Below are 17,412 nucleotides of genomic sequence, written 5' to 3'. Positions count from 1 at the left end.
CAAGGACTTCCTCACCCACCTACTCCTGACAATGTCATCTTCCCCTTTGTATACAGCTAGGGCCATGGGTCCCTCCCTATGTACTGCCAGGCTGGTGGTTTAAAGCCTGGGAGCTCTGTTTGGTTGGTATTGTTGCTCTCCCCATGGAGCCACAAACCCTTTCAGCTCCTTCAGTCTTCTGTCTCACTCCTCCATTGGGAACCCCATGATCAGTGGTTAGCTGTGAGCATCTGCCTCTGTTTATGTTAGGCTCTGGCAGACCTCTAAGGAGACGGCTGTCTTTTGTAGTAACATACTAATCACCTGACAGTAGAAACACTGTTATATTCACTGCTGTATTACTGGAACTCAGGCTAGTACTTGGTCTGCTGTAGGGCTGAAGATGTGGTTTATCTAGTGTGTACAGAGCCCAGGGTTTGATGCCTAGTGCTGTAGGATTATAATAAAAGAAAATAATAAAATGAAATCAGAAATGAAAGTAAAAGCATTGATGGGAATAACTTGGGTCTTTTTATTTTTTATTTTTTTATTTTTTACTTTTAGAAACAGGGTCTTGCTGTGTTGCTTGTCTGAAAGTCTTGGGCTCAAATGAGAACTGTATAGAGACTACAGGCACATGCCACCACATACAACTTTTTTATAGTAATTATTCTTCTGAACTCTACTTCTTCCTTTTGTATTTTCAGAATATGAGCGATGCTATGGCAATCTTGCACAAACTGCAGACAGGCCTGGACGTAAACGTCAGGTTCACTGGGGTACGAGTTTTCGAGTACACACCAGAGTGCATAGTCTTTGATCTTCTAGATATTCCTTTGTATCATGGGTGGTTAGTGGACCCTCAGGTAAGTAGAATTGAGTTATGTAAATACAGGGGGCTGGAGGGATGCCTCAGTGGTTAAGAGCACTGGCTACTGTAGACAGGTCACAACTGTCTGTAACTCTAGTTCCAGGGGATCCACTGCCCTCTTCTGACCCAAGCAACCACCAGGCATGCCACTGGACACATGCATGTAGACATACATGTATACATATACATAAAATAAAAATGTATCAGTTACATAAATACAAATGCAAATAAGTATATATATACTTATTTATATATATTTAGAATATATATAAATAAGTATATATATATTTAGAATATATATAAATTAAATATAAACATATATACAAATAAGTATATATATGTTTATATTTAATTTATATATATTCTAAATTGTTTTTATATTTAATTATATACAATATATAGTTAATTTATATTTAACAGTATATATTATAAATTTTTATTCATTATGTATTATTTATTGTTAATATTATAGTAAATTAATTTTATTATTAATATGTCTTATATAATTATTGCATATATGTAATATTATGTAATAATAATATATTATTATATAATATTTAGTAATTGTATGTATATTATATTTAATTATATATAAAATAATTATATATAACTAAATTTATTTGTTTGTTTATTTAATTGCCTGTCAGCATCCCATTGCTCTGTTATTTGCGGAAAAAAATCCTGATAGTCACTTGAAAAGTGGTACAAGTACACACACCTATTTTTTGTTCTTTTTTTGGTTTTTCGAGACAGGATTTCTCTGTGTAGTCCTGGCTATTCTGAAACTCACTCTGTAGACCAGGTTGTCCTTGAACTCAGAAATCCACCTGCCTCTGCCTCCCAAGTGCTAGGATTAAAGGCATGCGCCACCACCGCCCAGGTGTTCAATTTTTTTAAACTCTTCAGTGTAGTTCCAAGAAGGTGAAATCATAATGGGCATTTGTTGTTTTGATTTTTGTTTCTGTGACCAGACCTGTATGGTATCCCAGGCAGACCTGGCACTCACTATGTAGTTCAGGCTGGCCTTGAATCCATAGCCATCCTGCCTTAGCTTAATCTAGGTTTTTGTGCTCTAGACTCTGCCTGACACCACTTCCTGCCTTTCTCTGACATTCTCACTTTACTGTAGTGACACTTGCTGTTTTTCTCTTAGCTAAGCAGGTCAGCTTGTTCCTCTCAAAGCTGCTAATGTTGCTAAGGTCCTGGCATGAAACCCAGAGCCCTATGCGTGCCAGGCAAGGCTGCACTCTCAGCCCAGCTCAGTTTTGTGGTGAATAGATTAATACTCACTGTGGACTGCTAGTCTCCTGGTACCTTGTTCTCTCAGATCTTCACATATTTGATTCTTTGTACATCAAAAGTTCTTGTCAAATATTATCTTGTCAGAGAGGCCCTCCCTAAACTTATTACTCTTCCTCTTGTCACCATTTTCTCTCCCTTTGCTATGTTTTTACCATTTATCACTATAATTATTATCTATTCATTTACTTGACTGACTATAATTTCTCAATAAATACTTATTTTATGTACCTTGGATCTTATGTCTCAGCATGTAGAAGAGTGTGTTGCACACAGTAGGTGCTTAATAAATATTAACTGGTAGAATACATTGTGTCTTTATTAGCTATTGAGAAAGAGAGGCCATCATAGCAGAGGCTTGCCCATGCCCTCTATCCCCATCTACTGCTAAAAGTAACTGGTATTCTGGGAGGCACAGGGGTAGTTCACTTTAACAAGGATATCTATGTTTTGATTGGTACTCTTTCACTGAGGATGTCACTAAAAGTCAACCATGCCCAGCATTTTACACATGCCAGGTGTGTCCTAGCAGGTACAATGCCAGGTAGTTTTACTTCCTGTCGATAATATGACATTAAACTAAACTCAAATCACTTGTTTGTATATGTAGCTAGCTATAAGTTGTCCAGTACATAATATGCTTACAGAAAAAATGAACTTCAATGTAGTACAGAGATGGCAAACCAGGTGCTTCTGGTCTAGGCAGAGGTTCTCAAGAGAAGCCTCGGTGCTTTAGATCTGTTTCATTCACTTGCTTTTTAACAAATCCTGATGCTCAGAAGAGAACAAGAAAAGGCAAAAGCTTTAAAACCTTTCAAAACTGGATGCTTTTTTGAATTCTAATTTTGTGGTCTCTAACTAACTACGTTTCTTTGGTACGGTAGTGCACACCTTTACTGCCAGCATCCGGAAGACAGAGGCGGACATCTTTCTGAATTTGAGGCTAGCATGGTCTACATAGAGAATTCTAGGACAGCTAGGGCTACATAGAGAGACCTTGTCTCAAAAGAGAAAAATAACTTGCAAATAAATATATTCTTTTGGATAATGAACACTAGAATTTAGTCACTTGAGAAGATGTTTCTAAATGATTGGTAACTAATACTTTATTTTATTTATTTTGGAGACTGGGTTTTATGCATCCTAGACTGGCTTCAGACTCACTATGTAACAGAGGAATCATCCTGAACTCCTGATCTACCTGCCTTCACCTCCCCAGTGCTAGGGCTACAGGTACATGCCACCACACCCTCTGTAGCAAAGGTCAGAGGACAATGGGATGGCATCAGTGAATGAAGAGGACAAACACTAACCCATAATTCTGTCCTTGTAAAGTTATTTTTCAAGAATGAAGCAAAGTTTTTTTTTTTCAAATTACATTTTAGAAATTTGCTATCACGAGAGCTTTATTAATAGAAATATAAATAAGTATTTAGAAGAGAAGTAAAATTACTCCAAATATTAAAAAAACTAGATATAATGTATATAACAGGTAAAAATCTAAGTTACTGATAATTACCAAATAACATATATTTTGGGGTACTAAAAACTTCTAAACTGCAAAAACTAGAAGGAGAATGAATGAAATTAAAGTATTCCAAAGACTTAGCATTCATTGTTAAAAAAAAGAAAATAACAATGTCTGTCTTTACTTTTGTGATAAGTCTTGCTTTGTTACTGAGTCTGGCCTCAGCAAATACTTAAAAAGACAATGATTGTGGAATAGATTAAAACAGATTTGTGTTTCAATGTTGATAAGAGACACAAATAAAATATAATTATATAGAGAGATTGTAAGGACAAAAGAATGTCTCAAAATTGATAAGTGAAAAATGATGGGCAGATGGCATGGGCATTCTGAATTTGAGGCCAGTGTGGGACTTAGGAGATCTCTATCTCAAAAAAGGAGAGAAGAAGAAGAAGAAGAAGAAGAAGAAGAAGAAGAAGAGGAGGAGGAGGAGGAGGAGGAGGAGGAGGAGGAGGAGGAGGAGGAGGAGGAGGAGGAGGAGGGGAGGGAGGAGGAGGAGGAGGAGGAGGAAGAGGAGGAAGAGGAGGAAGAGGAGGAAGAGGAGGAAGAAGAAGAAGAGGAGGAGGAGGAGGAAGGGGAAGAGGAGGAGGGGGAGGAGGAGGGGGAGGAGATGGTGGTGGGGTGGGGGAGGGAGAGAGAACAAAAGAAAGATAAGTGTGAAGCTGTCATGGGAGAAGGAGGGTTCAGCACCAAGGTCACAGGCATGTGCCGCCGTGCTGTTTGAAAACATCTGTGTTTTATGTGAACACTAAATTTTTCTTTTCTTTTTTATTTATTTTTGTTTTATGTGTATGGATGTCTTGTCTGCATGTATGTTTGTATACTGTATTTGTGCAGTGCCTGCAGGGACCAAAAGAGGGTGTTGACTTCTGGAACTGGAGTTGCAGACAGTTGTGACACCTATGTGGGTGCTAGGAAAATAGCTCAGGTCCTCTGGAAAAACAGCCAGTGCTTTTAGCTCTGAGTCATAACTCTAACCCCTGAATTTTTCTTATTTTTTTTCTCCTGAATACCTCATGTATTATAGTGGCTTAAATCCATCTTTATAGTCTTAAAGTTGCATGCAATAACTATCACTTTTGCACACTATAATTGCAGTAGTTTTCATAATGTGTATAAAACCGCTTTTCAAGTTTCTATGCTGGCCTTCTCCTGAGCGCTCCCATTAGTGTTGCTATTAGAGAGAGTGCTTACAGAGTGAGGGGCTTGCCTTTCTTACTTTTCCCCACCTTTCCAGGACTAGTTAGACCATCATTTGTTTTTTCAGATTGATGACATTGTAAAAGCTGTTGGCAACTGCAGCTACAACCAGCTGGTAGAGAAGATCATCTCCTGTAAGCAGTCAGACAACAGCCAGTTGGTTAGCGAAGGTGGGTGAGTGCTGCTCATACCTGCTGAAATAATTTGTCTTGAAATTCATTGAGTTTACATTTATCTTTTATAAGTATACAAAATAATGGTTTCTTTTTTATTGAATATTATATTTACATTTCAGATTTTATCCCCTTACCCCATTCCCCCCAGAACCCAGGAACCCCCATCCCATCCCTCCTTCTCCTGCTTCTATGAGGATGTGCCCCTACCTACCCCCCCACTCCCACCTCCCCACCCTCGAATCCCCCCACTCGGTGTTCAGCCTTCATGGGACCGAAGATCTCCTCTCCCACCTATGCCCAACAAGGCCCTCCTCCCCTTCATGTACAGATGGAGTCATGGGTCCCTCCCTATGTACTCCCAGGCTGGTGGTTTAGACCCTGGGAGCTCTGGTTGGTTGGTATTGTTGCTCTCCTCATGGGGCCACAAACCCTTTCAGCTCCTTCAGTCTTCTCTCTAACTTCTCCATCTGGAACTCCTTGATCAGATCAGTGGTTAGCTGTGAGCATCTGCATCTGAATATGTCAGACTCTGGTAGACCTCTAAGGAGACAGCTATATCAGGCTCCTATCAGCATGCTCTTCCTGCCATCCACATCAGTGTCTACCTTTGGTGACTGCACATGGGATGGATACCCAGGTGGAATGGTCTCCAGATGGCCCCTCCTTCAATTTCTGTCCCACACTTTGTCTCCATATTTACTCCCTTGAGTATTTTGTTACTCCTTCTAAGTAGGACTGAGGCATCCACACTTGGTCTTCCTTCTTCATGAGCTTCATGTGGTCTGTGAGTTGAGTCTTGGCTATTCCAAGCTTTTGGGCTAACACCCGCTTATCAGTGAGTAAATACCATGTGTGTTCTTTTGTGATTGGGTTACCTCACTCAGGATGATATTTTCTAGTTCCATCCATTTTCCTAAGAATTTCTCGAATTCATTGTTTCTTTATAACATACTCATAGCTGTAAATTATTTAGATAGGACTTCTAAAAATACTACAAGTGGTAGCACTTGTAATAATTGAGAGAAGCATTTTGTTGGCATGCCAGGAAAGGATTCTTTCTAGAGCCCCATTCATCTGGCATGTAACATCAGGTCAGGATGCTAGTAGAACACTTTGAATCACTTACAGCTTTAGTGTGGTCAGATAGCCAATGAAGTGGGTGGTTTTATTGACCCTGAACCCTCTCTCTGAGGAGAGTGTATGTATTCTCCACTGTGTCTCAGTGCAGTTCAATAGAAAAGCCTCATTCTAGGACATGAGTAACTGACTGAGATTAGTAACTTCACTGTCACAGAGACATGTCAATATTTTTTCAGCCTTTTTCTCCCACTCTCAAGAGTTCTTTGTCAGTTTTCCTCAATAAATCTACATTTACTCCACTTAAAATATATATAATTTTTTTCAGCTGTGCTCCAGTTAATAGTGAGTAAAGAGATTTGAAACCAGAATGTTCTCAGGCTAAAAGCCATTTGCATAAACTTTCACCACCTCTCACTCAGTTCTTCCTTAGAGTGGTGGAAGGAAGGAAGGAAGGAAGGAAGGAAGGAAGGAAGGAAGGAAGGAAGGAAGGAAGGAAGGAGAAAAAAACAAGTATCAGAAGAGGCAGGAGCAGGAGATGAGTCTCTCACTCAGACAAAGTTCTTCAGTTTGTAGCACAATAAAAGTTGATTATATATATATATATATATATATCACATTTTTAGAAGGTAAAGCTAGTTATTATAAGGATACCTTGTAGACTGAGGACTGGGCAAGGTGTCATATGTCTTTAATACCAGCACTCAGGAGGCGGAGGCAGAGGCAGGAGGATCTTTGTGAGTCTGAGACCACCTGGTCTATGTAGTAAGTTTCAGGACAGCCAGGACTACATAGAGAACCTGTCTCAAAAACAAACAAACAAACAAACAAACAAAACAGTGGCTTAAGCTAGGGAGATGACTCAGTTGGTAAAATACCAGATGTGTAAGACCTGTAAATCTCTTATATCCCACATAAAACCAAGCACTTCAGAGACAGGAGGATCCTGGTGGCCAGCTGGTCAGCCATTCTAGCTAAATTGCTAAGGATCTTGTCTCAGACAAAAGGAGATAGCAACAAGGAAGACATTAGCCTACGTTAGTCCCTGGGCCTCCACATGAATACACACTTCATACATATGCATGCACACATGTAAACACACACACCAAAAACAAAAGACAATATAAGAACATAAAATGACATGTATATGACTCTCATTAACTAATCCTACTAATTGTGTTAATTATCCAGGATCTTAATATATTCACGCAAAAATTGAAAAGATAATATAAACATACAGGACTCTGATCGTTGATTTGTGTGACAGCTGTTTTATTACAACTTAAGACAGAAGAGTTTACATTTTAGGAAGGAAAAGGCAAGAGAGCTATTATAACATAAAATGTTGTCTTCCTGGTGTAGTGTCTCACACCTCTTCTAATCCTAGTGTTTCAGGGTTTGGGACACGAGAGCTGCCATGAATTTGAGTACAGTCTGAGCTGTAGCTATATAAGGAGCTGCAGGCCAATATGGGCTACAGTGTGAGAACAGCTCAAAACAAACCAGAAAGTCTTTTTTCTCTCCATATGCTCACTAAATGTACTTCTTCCTTCTGTATTCCCAGTGTCAGGTATATTCCTGAAAAGAAGCCTATAAAGGAAATGTCTGTCTATAGAATCTACTGTATCACCAATGCTCCATACACTTTTAGAATTGTACTCTTCTAGGGCTGGTAAGATGGCTCACAGGCAAAAGCACTTCCCACAGCAAACCTAATAACCTGAGTTTGATCTCCATTACCCATGGCAGAAAGAAAGACCCAGTTCTTGAAAATTAGCCTCTGATTTATACATGCATCCAGTAATATGCATTCACAACATACATACAAACAGATAATGATGATGATGATGATAACTCTTTAAAATATAATTCAATGGTAATTGAAAGAACAAAATTCAAAATGTTAAGTGTCAGAATGAATTTATGAAAGGGAGTTTGGGTGAGCACGTACAGGTGAGAAAGCACGGGAAACAGCCTGACAGCATCCTTCCCATGCCAGGCTGCAATTCCACAAGGGTAGGAGTGTGGATAATTGGGAAGAATATCTTGGTAAAAACATGAAGGAGTCGCCTGCTGTGCTGTGCCGTGCATACAATTTTTGTGTACATATACCATGCGTGTTTATTATAAAGTCTTCAATGTGCCAATTCGATAGCAGTGAAACTCAAAATGATTTTTACACCAAGAAGTAATCATATATGAAGTTTATGACTTGTGTAAGACCCCAAAATTCACACAGACAGGGAGGAGCCACAGTGGTGTTTTCCCTCACATTTCAGCAACTCCATCCCACAGCAACTCCATCCCACAGGGTTTGCGGGCATATCTGCTTCCTTTTCGTTTATAGCCTTCAACTGTGTCTTCCTTTGAATCAGTAAGATATCCAAACCAGTTTATTTCTAGCCTTATAAGCTAGAAATTTAAGTTGTGTTAAATGACAACTACTTTTTAATCCAAGCATTTCATGAGACCTCAAAATATGAGAAATACTTTTCCTAGCATGCCTTTGGTGGGAAAATGCTGTATAGCTGACATGAGAAGCAGCAGCTTTTCTGTTTGGTACTAACACCTGTAGGCACAGCACAGCACAGCACAGCACAGCATGGCAGCATTGTTACAGTAAAGAGCAGGCATCATGTTTCTTCTTAAGTGGCCATGCCTCCTGAATCTGGTTGCTATAATGATTGCTTGTGACATGAAAATAAGAATGAATAAGGAACCTCTCCTCCAAGTACCAACTGCCAGACTCCCCCACAGCCAGTCATTTAGTGTCACACCCTTTTAGGACTAACTTCTTAACAACTATTCCTGGGACAAAAACATGCTTATAAAATTAACCCCAGGATATTTACTGAAACTTTTTTTATGAATGCAATTGCTCAGTTGCATTCATATTATCTTCATTAAGTAGTGGCAATAATTATTAATTTATTAAATAATATCCACCATTTTTCTTTGTCCAAATTTATTCTGAGAAGTCTCAAAAACTATAAAAAAGTTAGACTCTCTTGGTGAACATTCACATGTTCTTTACTTAATTCCCCTGTTGTTCACATTGAATACCATTAAATACCTGCCTTTTTTTTCTCTATTCTTACACAATACACTTTTTCTTCCTAAACCATATCAGAGCTAATTGCAAGTGTCACATCACTTCATTCATGAATGTGTCATCATTGTCTCTTTGAAAGAAAGACTGCATAACTTCTACATTGTAATCCCAGTGACCTCAGGCAAGGCTGTGTTGCCTAGCATGCTGTTTATGTGCTCCTGAGTTTCTTTTAAAATTTTTTATTTATTTAGTATGTATACAGTGTTCTGCCTGCATGTATGTCTGCAGGCCAGAAGAGGGTACAATATTTCATTACAGATGGTTGTGAGCCACCATGTGGTTGCTGGGAATTAAACTCAAGTCCTCTGAAAGAGCAGCCAGTGCTTACTTAACCTCTGAGCCATCTCTCCAGTCTGCTCCTGGGTTTCTTAACCATTCCCTCTAACTTTTCATTTCTTTCACTGTATGCTCCAGCCAAGGATTAGTAAGCAGCTGTAATAGCTTCACTCTCTGTCATTTAGAAGAAATCCCTGTTTTCCTTTTCTTCTTTTCCTTCCTGCTTTATTTTAAACTTTTATTTTCCCTTGAAATTTTTATAGTTTATTTTTTTCTTTCTATTAACTAATTTATTTACTTTACATTTTGAGTATAGTCCCAGCCTCACACAGCTCTTCATCCTCACCCCTCTCCTTCACCTCTGAGAAGAGGGTGGTTCCCCTCTGTATTACCCTATTCTGATACCTCAAGTCACTGCAGGACTAGCCACACGTTAGGGGAACAGGATCCACGGGCAGGCAGCAGAGTCAGGGACAGCCTATGCTCCACTTGTTGAGGGACCACGTGAAGACCAACCTGCACATCTGCTGCATATGTACAGGGGTCCTAGGTCCAGCCCTTGTATATGCTTTGGTTAGTGGTTCAGTCTCTGGAAGCACCCATGGGTTCAGGTCAGTTGATTCTGTCATACAGTGTATTTTTATCATATTCTTTCCTATTTCCCAACTCCTTCCAGATCCTTTCCTCTCCCTAGCCACCCAACTTCATGTTCTTTATTGCTAAAAAGAGGAAAGGAAAAGAAAAGAAAGAAAGAAGGAAGGAAGGAAGGAGAAAAAGAAAGAAAGAAAGAAAGAAAGAAAGAAAGAAAGAAAGAAAGAAAGATAGATAGATAGATAGATAGATAGATAGATGGAATCTGATAGGTGTTGGTCAACCACTCCTAAGCATAGGGGCTGCCCTGGATTGTGAGGGACATACTCAGTGTCACTCCAATTGAATTAAAATGATTTTTCTCTCTCTGTAGAGAAATCTAGCTGATACTCAACTGGAAGCGACACTCCAGTGGCTAGCATTCATAGTGGTAGAAGGTGCTATACATACTACTAGAAAAGTAAAATAGTCATTGGTCTCACCGGCTACAAACCCTATGAGTTGTAATAACAGCCTGCCTACAAGATATGCCCACTGGTACAAATAGCGGCATGAATGCTCTAGGAGTAACCAACAGCTGTTGGGTGGGATGTAAGGCCTACTCCATGGGATGGAACCCATGCCTGATATTGTTAATGAGGTAGGAAACTGACATTAGATAAGGCTCAGGGGAAAGCCTACTATTACTCTGCTATATGAACGCAGCAATAAAATGACTCCCAGTGACACACTGCTATACCCATAGACCAATGCCTTGCTCAACCCACACCAGAGAAACTTTTTGCTATGGTAATTAACACAAAGATATCTACAACTGGGCAACAGAGAGAGAGTCAGAGACAGACAGACTTTGGAGTGCTCAGCCCTAAATAAGATGTCTTATCATAGGTCCTCCCCATCAATGTTCAGGGATCTATGTGGAAAAGGGGAATGGAAAAGTTTAAGAACCAGAGATGATGGATGATTTTAAGGAAACAGCATTGTCCAGGCACAACAGAAGAAATGCGTGTATGAACTCAAAGAGACAGTGGCGGTATGCACAAAACCTACAAACATTTCTTCTGCGCAAAGGAAGAGGCATTGGTACTAAGTTCTATCCATAGCCAAGAATCCTTATTAAAACTTATTTGTGTGTGCGTGTGTGCGTGCGTGCGTGTGTGTGATGTGTGATGTGTGATGTGTGTGTGTGTGTGTGTGTGTCTGTCTGTCTGTCTGTCTGTCTGTGTCTGTGTCTGTGTGTGATGTGTGGTGTTTGCTTGCTGAGGCCAGAAAAGGGCTTTAGATCCTCTAAAGTTGGAGTTATAGGCAGTTGTGAGCAACCGGATGTGGGTGCTAGGAACCAAACTTGGGTCCTTTGCAAGATCAGTATGTGCTTTTACCCACTGGCCCCTATCTTCAGCCCCCTTTCAAACTCCTATGCATTTATGGCACTGTTCTCTCCTGCCCATGACCCCTGCTCCCCTTCTCTGCTCATCCCTCCCACTCTTCTCTATTAACATTTTTTAAGTGCAAGCCAGTATTTTGTAGAATAGCCCCAACTTTGATTTATCTGATTGTTCACTTAGGAGTAGATACAGGTAATATATTTTTTGTTAGAATGCCACACAGTTGTCATCCTCTGTAGTAGTCTTCTTACTGCACCAAATTGGGTACATGAGTCCGATTATTCATTATTGGTTATATTTAAACTTGAGTGAGGTGGAATAGTCCAAATGTCTTTATTGTAAAATCACCCTTTTCTCTTTGTAATTAATAATCTGTCCTTAGGCTTTGAAACTGTGGGAGTAGACATTTCTCTAAGAATCATATACTAGATAGATTTGAAACCATTGATTTTTAACTGTATCAATTATAGTTGTGGTGGTTATGGTGTTTTTTATTCCTTTTATACTTATTGGCTGTTATTCTTCTGTAAAAGGTAGTTCTCTGGGCTTGGTGGTAGAATGCTTACTTTAGTGTACATAAAGCCTTAGATGGGTTCTATTCTCAGCATAATAATACAAAATAAAAATATTTTTACTACAAAGTAAAAATAGATTTCCCTTCCTTCTCTCTCATTGAAAAAAAAAATGTTGTATCAATATAAACTTAGAGATTTGAGATGTTTTTATTAGGATTATTTTTTTTTACTGTTTTTCTTACTTGAGAGAGTCTCACTAAATAGCCCTGGCTAATCTGAAGCTCACAGAGATCCATCCTCCTGCCTCTGCTGCCCAAGTACTGAGATTAGAGGTGTACATACATCACCCTGCCCCAGCAAAAGTGCAGAATTTGAAGGAATGCACATAAGTTCACTGCTCTGTACAGTGACATATCAAACTCTGTTTAATTGGTTATTAAAAGTTGAACCAAGAGTAGACTTATCTATATTGGATTAAAATTACCATTTAAGAGACAACAAAAGAATTAGGAAACATATTTTTAAATTCTTAATAAGCTTATGCTTTTATGATTTCAGATAATATATAATTCAGGTGGAATTCATAATCATTTCTGCATTAAATTGATAACATTTTAATACAAATAATAATTCCTCTGGCTCTAGTCTTCACTTTACCATAGCCAATTTGGTGTCCTTGGGCGAATCATCTATTTTCTGTGAGCCTATTTCCTATTCCATAAAAAGAAGATTCTGAAAAAGATGTCTTATATTCATTTTTTAACTTCATACTAACATGATGGTGGTGGCTCTGTCCCCAGTGCAGTGAACTTTTTGTATTTTCTCAAGAATGCATGTGTGAACATGGACACTGCAACCAGAAGTGGTATTTTTGAGCAAACAGTGCATCCTTTAAATGGGTATAATAGTAAAAGCTTGAATACATTCTGCCAAGCAAGATAATAACATGGGGGGCGGGGGGGGGGGGAAGAGACTCTTATTTCCCAATGTATTAACACAAGTATATGCTGTAAACCCCAAACTCTCCTCCCCCTAACCAAGTCCTGGTTAGTGTGATGTATGGGTAAATTTCTATAACTCTTTAGGAGTTCTAAGTGCCCTGGCCTGATGACAAGAAATGGAAAAGGAGTGTCCTAATCTCCCTTGCTCAGCCACGCTGTGCCTGCTAAGTCCCACCCAGTTATTTTCAGCTTCTCATTGAAGTGTCTTTTAATACAACTCGACTCTATGCACCACTTGATATGCTTTGTCTGCACATCAAGTCTCTCTCTCTTTCTGTGTGTGTCTGTGTGTCTCTGTGTCTTTCTCTGTCTGTGTCTCTGTGCCTGTCTCGCTCTCTGTCTCTCTCACCCTGGATGGCCTGGAACTCACTTTCTAGACCAAGCTGGCCTTGAACTCACAGAGATTGAAGGCATATACTGTCATGCCTGGCCTCAGCTCTCTATAAAATGTAGAGTAACTTCCCTGTTGTTGCTTTATGGTGTCTGTGTCCCTTGTAAACCTCCTGGAAGAGTTTTTACAAGTTAAGTGAATACACCTATGGATGAAAGCGATTTCACATCACTGTTTCTTCAGGAATGACCAGGGACACTGCTCCCATAAGAAAATTAGAAAGATACATCTCCAATCTGGAGGCCATCGTGTTAACAGGAAAAGTCTTATATTAATTGGCCTTTGTATATAGTTGGAACAAACGTAAATAGGAAAAGTAACTTTCTGACTTTGAAATAATTCTTCCTTCTCATAGTACACATTGGTTCCATAGGCTTTGTAGCTGAGCAGTTTCTAAACAATACAGCCACTCAACTGACGTACCATGGATTATGTGAACTGACTTCAACGGTTCAGGAAGGAGAACTCTGTGTGTTCTTTCGGAATAATCATTTTAGCACCATGACAAAATACAAGGTAGGATATAGAAAGATACTTTTTACTCTCAAAGGAGTTTGATTTAGAGATGTGTTTTGATCTGCTGCAGAATAAAATTTAGTGTAATATTCCTTAGCCATCAAGTTGTGAAGGTAATTATTAAGTACTGTTTTAGAATAGAGTGAATTAGCAATTGAAATGTTACCTTGATCAGCTTTTGTTTCTAAGTGAAGTCTCAACTTTTTTATCACAGGTCATTGCACTCATGTCTTTACTTTTTATTTTCTTGGGGAGAGGATTTCGCAGGAAAGCCCACACTGGGCTTGAAGTGGAGATTTTCCTGCCTCAGCCTTTGGAACACATGTGCTGCCATGCCTAGCTAGGGTATTTCTTACTTAGAGGAAACAAAATACCTAGAGCTAGAACCAGCGTGACTGTGAACAAAGGATACTTATATGTAAGCAGTAAAGGATATTGGAAGTTAGAATTAAGATTTGCCCTAAGCTGAATGTGTTGGTGCTTGCTGTGATCCCAGCTTCTGAGTATGCTGAGAAGGAGAAGTTCAAGGCTAACCTGGGATACACAACAAGACTACCTTCCCACTCCTCACCTTCCCTCTGACATAAATTACCTTCATGACAATGCTGGCTTTTATTACAGTTATCAATGTGTTTATGATTTTTACATATATGCACACATCCACACTTAATTGTCCATTCTTTTTATTCATCTCTTAGATCTGCCTCTTTTGATTTTATAAGCAACATCTACTTCAGTAGTTTATCAACCTAGACCCCTATGACTGAATGCTGTTCCTGCTGTGTTGTTAAAACAGCACAGATGTTCAGTTAGCACCCTATGCCTGGAGGACAAAATGCAGTTCTTCTCTGCCACAGACCCCATCCTATTTGAGTTTAATGTACCCTCATTTGCTTCCATTTTTATTTCTTCATCCTGTTTGGGAAGCTCTCCTCACTGCTGTTTGCCTATCCCAAAATTACTCATTCTTTAAAAAGCAGCCCAAATACTAACTTACTGAAAGCTGCCTCTTTTCTACTTCAGCTAGTAGTTCTCAGCCCTGATTGTATCCTAGACCTATCTGGATGGCTTTTTAAAACCACCAGTGCCCAGAACTGACCACTGATGCTATTAAATCAGAGTCTCTAAAGGAGATGGGCCTGACCACCAGGCTTTTTGTTGTTTGTTATTTGGTTTGGGGCTTGCGATCTGAAGGCTTAGACCCGATGCTGTACATGAGCTAGATAAGCACTCCGTCCTCATGCTGCACTTACATCCTGCATCCCTGGCTTCAGATGCTCCCAGCTGGTTTTACTGTAAGTCTAAGGCTGAGGACCATTTCGCTAGCCATCCCCTGCCTGTTACTGTCCTCGATGGATTTTTACTGTTTTCTGTCTTGTTACCAGTTTGCCTCCCCTGTGAATATGTGTTTATTTCCTAAATGAAAGTAACTTACAGAAGCCGTAAACCACATCTTCATGTTTCCATCAATGTTTTTTTTAATCAGTGAATGACATGGGGTAATATAAAATTATTTGTTTATCAATGAAAGAATATCCCAAAGCCATAAATAATTATATTTTTAGAAGAGCACATTTTACTGCTTCAGCTTCATACTTCGGTGTGTTCAAGAACCTAAAGTCAAAGCATGCCAGCTCAGAGTGGCTGCATATCATCTTGCTTTCCTTGTCCTCTCCAAGCCTTGAACCCACTATGTATTAGCTAAGCTGAGCCGCCCAGCCGGTCATAGATACAGCAGTCATGGTTTCTCCCATTTAAGGACTTCTTTGCTACTAAGATACTTCTGTTAAGGACACATACCACAAGCTCTGAGAGCTTTTCCCAGGATTTTATCTGCAAAGACTTTACTGAGAATGACACATAGACACAAGCATAAGGACTTGGGGTATATTGCCCAATGGTAGAGCAATTACCCAGCATGCACAAGACCCTATATTCAATCTCCAGCACTGCCAAGAAAAAGAAAAGAAAACTCTGAAATTTGAGAATGAATCATCTAAAAGTTTAATCAGTTAATAACAAAACAACAAAAAAAAAGAAATAGCTAAGCAGAAATACCTAGCGGCACATGTACAAAGGCCCCAAGGTAGTAGGGACCAAAGAGAGCTGTAAACTGGAAGTTTCGAAGTAAGATGGATGAAAGAAGGCTAACAGACATATGGGCTCTTCGACCAGAGTCTTAAAGAAGAAATGAGCCTGATTTTCTTAAGGCCCTGTCATTTCTTTTTTTTTTTTTTTTGGCCTAAAGTGAGTAGGAATGAAACAGTTCTATTGGAAAACTGTTGGCTGTCAGTAGCTGAGAACTCCTCCTTCTTCCTCTTTCCTTCTCTCCTCTCTCCTCTCCCCCTCTCTCCTCTCTCCCTTTCCCCTCTCTTTCCCTCTCTCCCCTCTCCCCTCTCCCCCTCTCCCTTTCCCCTCTCTCTCCCTCTTTCCCCTCTCCCCCTCTCCCTCTTCCCCCTTTCCTTCTCCCCTCTCTTCCTTCTCCCCTATTCCCTCTCCCCTCTCCTCCCTTTTCTTCTCCCCTTCTACCTCTCACTTCATACCAGCTAGATTAGCACTGTACCACAGAACTGCATACCTTCTGATGTTCTCTCTTCCATTAAAACATTATCCCCAACCAGGAAGGCTTTACTGGTCAGCTAAATGTTCCCAATTTTATGTGGTTGAAGAGGATGTGCCTGTCTAGATCAAGTAGGCCTGTCTATAAGATTGTGGAAACCCAGAAAATATGTTCTGCCTTTTCTTCTGCTTCTAAGATTTCCTATAAAGTTTATTCTGTAGCTAAACAATTCTGCACTAGTGTCAGGTGCCCTCCTGCCCCTGTGTACCATTAATTTGCTTTAGACTTTGAGAGTGATATGAAATTTAGTCAGGAAACACTCCAAGAGATAAAGGAGGAGGAGATTACAGTGATTTGGACAAGCAATGGTAACAGCCATGCAATGTGGGAAGATTCAGAGTGGCTCAGGAGACAGATCAGCCTGATATCTCCATTGGATTTGAAAAATGAGTGATTTCTGGATCCTATGTAGATGGTGATGTTCCTTGTTAAACCATACAAGATAAGCCTTGCATAGTGGCTCTTGCCTTTAATCTTAGCACTTGGGAGGTCACGGTAGGTGAACCTCTGTGAGTTCAAGGCCAGCTGGTCTACATAGCAAGTTCCAGGCCAGCCAGAGTTACAAGACCCTATCCCAAAACAAACAAATAAGCAGAAGAAACTGATGGGGGGGGGGCAGAGATACAATGTTAAGGGTCTGGGTTCTAAGAGGTACTTCTGAGGTGCCCTTCAAAGTGGAAATATTGGGTAAGTGCTTTGATACTGGAATGATTTGGGCATACAGATAGAGTTTTAGGCTTTACAAGAAAATACAGTAATTTTGGGAGTTTACAAGAAATATAAGGAATCAAAAGAGAAAACCTAAGATAGATAATCAATGAATGCCAACTTTTAAAGGCTCAATTCAAAGAAGATGCCTTGGTAAAAATGCTGAG

The 17,412-nt window shown here is 39.7% G+C and overlaps 1 protein-coding gene across 8 annotated transcripts in view; it reads left to right on the top strand.

Moving 5' to 3' along the window:
• The window catches only part of Mindy2 (MINDY lysine 48 deubiquitinase 2), a 53,809-nt gene that overhangs the window by 22,037 nt on the left and 14,360 nt on the right, over positions 1–17,412 (top strand). For 4 of the 8 annotated variants that reach the window (XM_076926225.1, XM_076926231.1, XM_076926227.1 and 1 more), the window contains exons 4-6: positions 687–845; positions 4,945–5,047; positions 13,775–13,917. In XM_076926225.1, the coding sequence (XP_076782340.1) occupies positions 687–845; positions 4,945–5,047; positions 13,775–13,917 (405 nt within the window). Of the gene's footprint in view, positions 1–686; positions 846–4,944; positions 5,048–13,756; positions 13,918–17,412 lie in introns of all 8 variants that reach the window. The other 4 variants (XM_076926230.1, XM_076926224.1, XM_076926223.1 and 1 more) reach the window with 1 other exon arrangement.

This window comes from Arvicanthis niloticus, chromosome 27 (genome assembly GCF_011762505.2).
Source record: "Arvicanthis niloticus isolate mArvNil1 chromosome 27, mArvNil1.pat.X, whole genome shotgun sequence".
Classification (NCBI taxonomy): domain Eukaryota; kingdom Metazoa; phylum Chordata; class Mammalia; order Rodentia; family Muridae; genus Arvicanthis; species Arvicanthis niloticus.
This window is presented reverse-complemented; position numbering and strand designations above follow the sequence as displayed.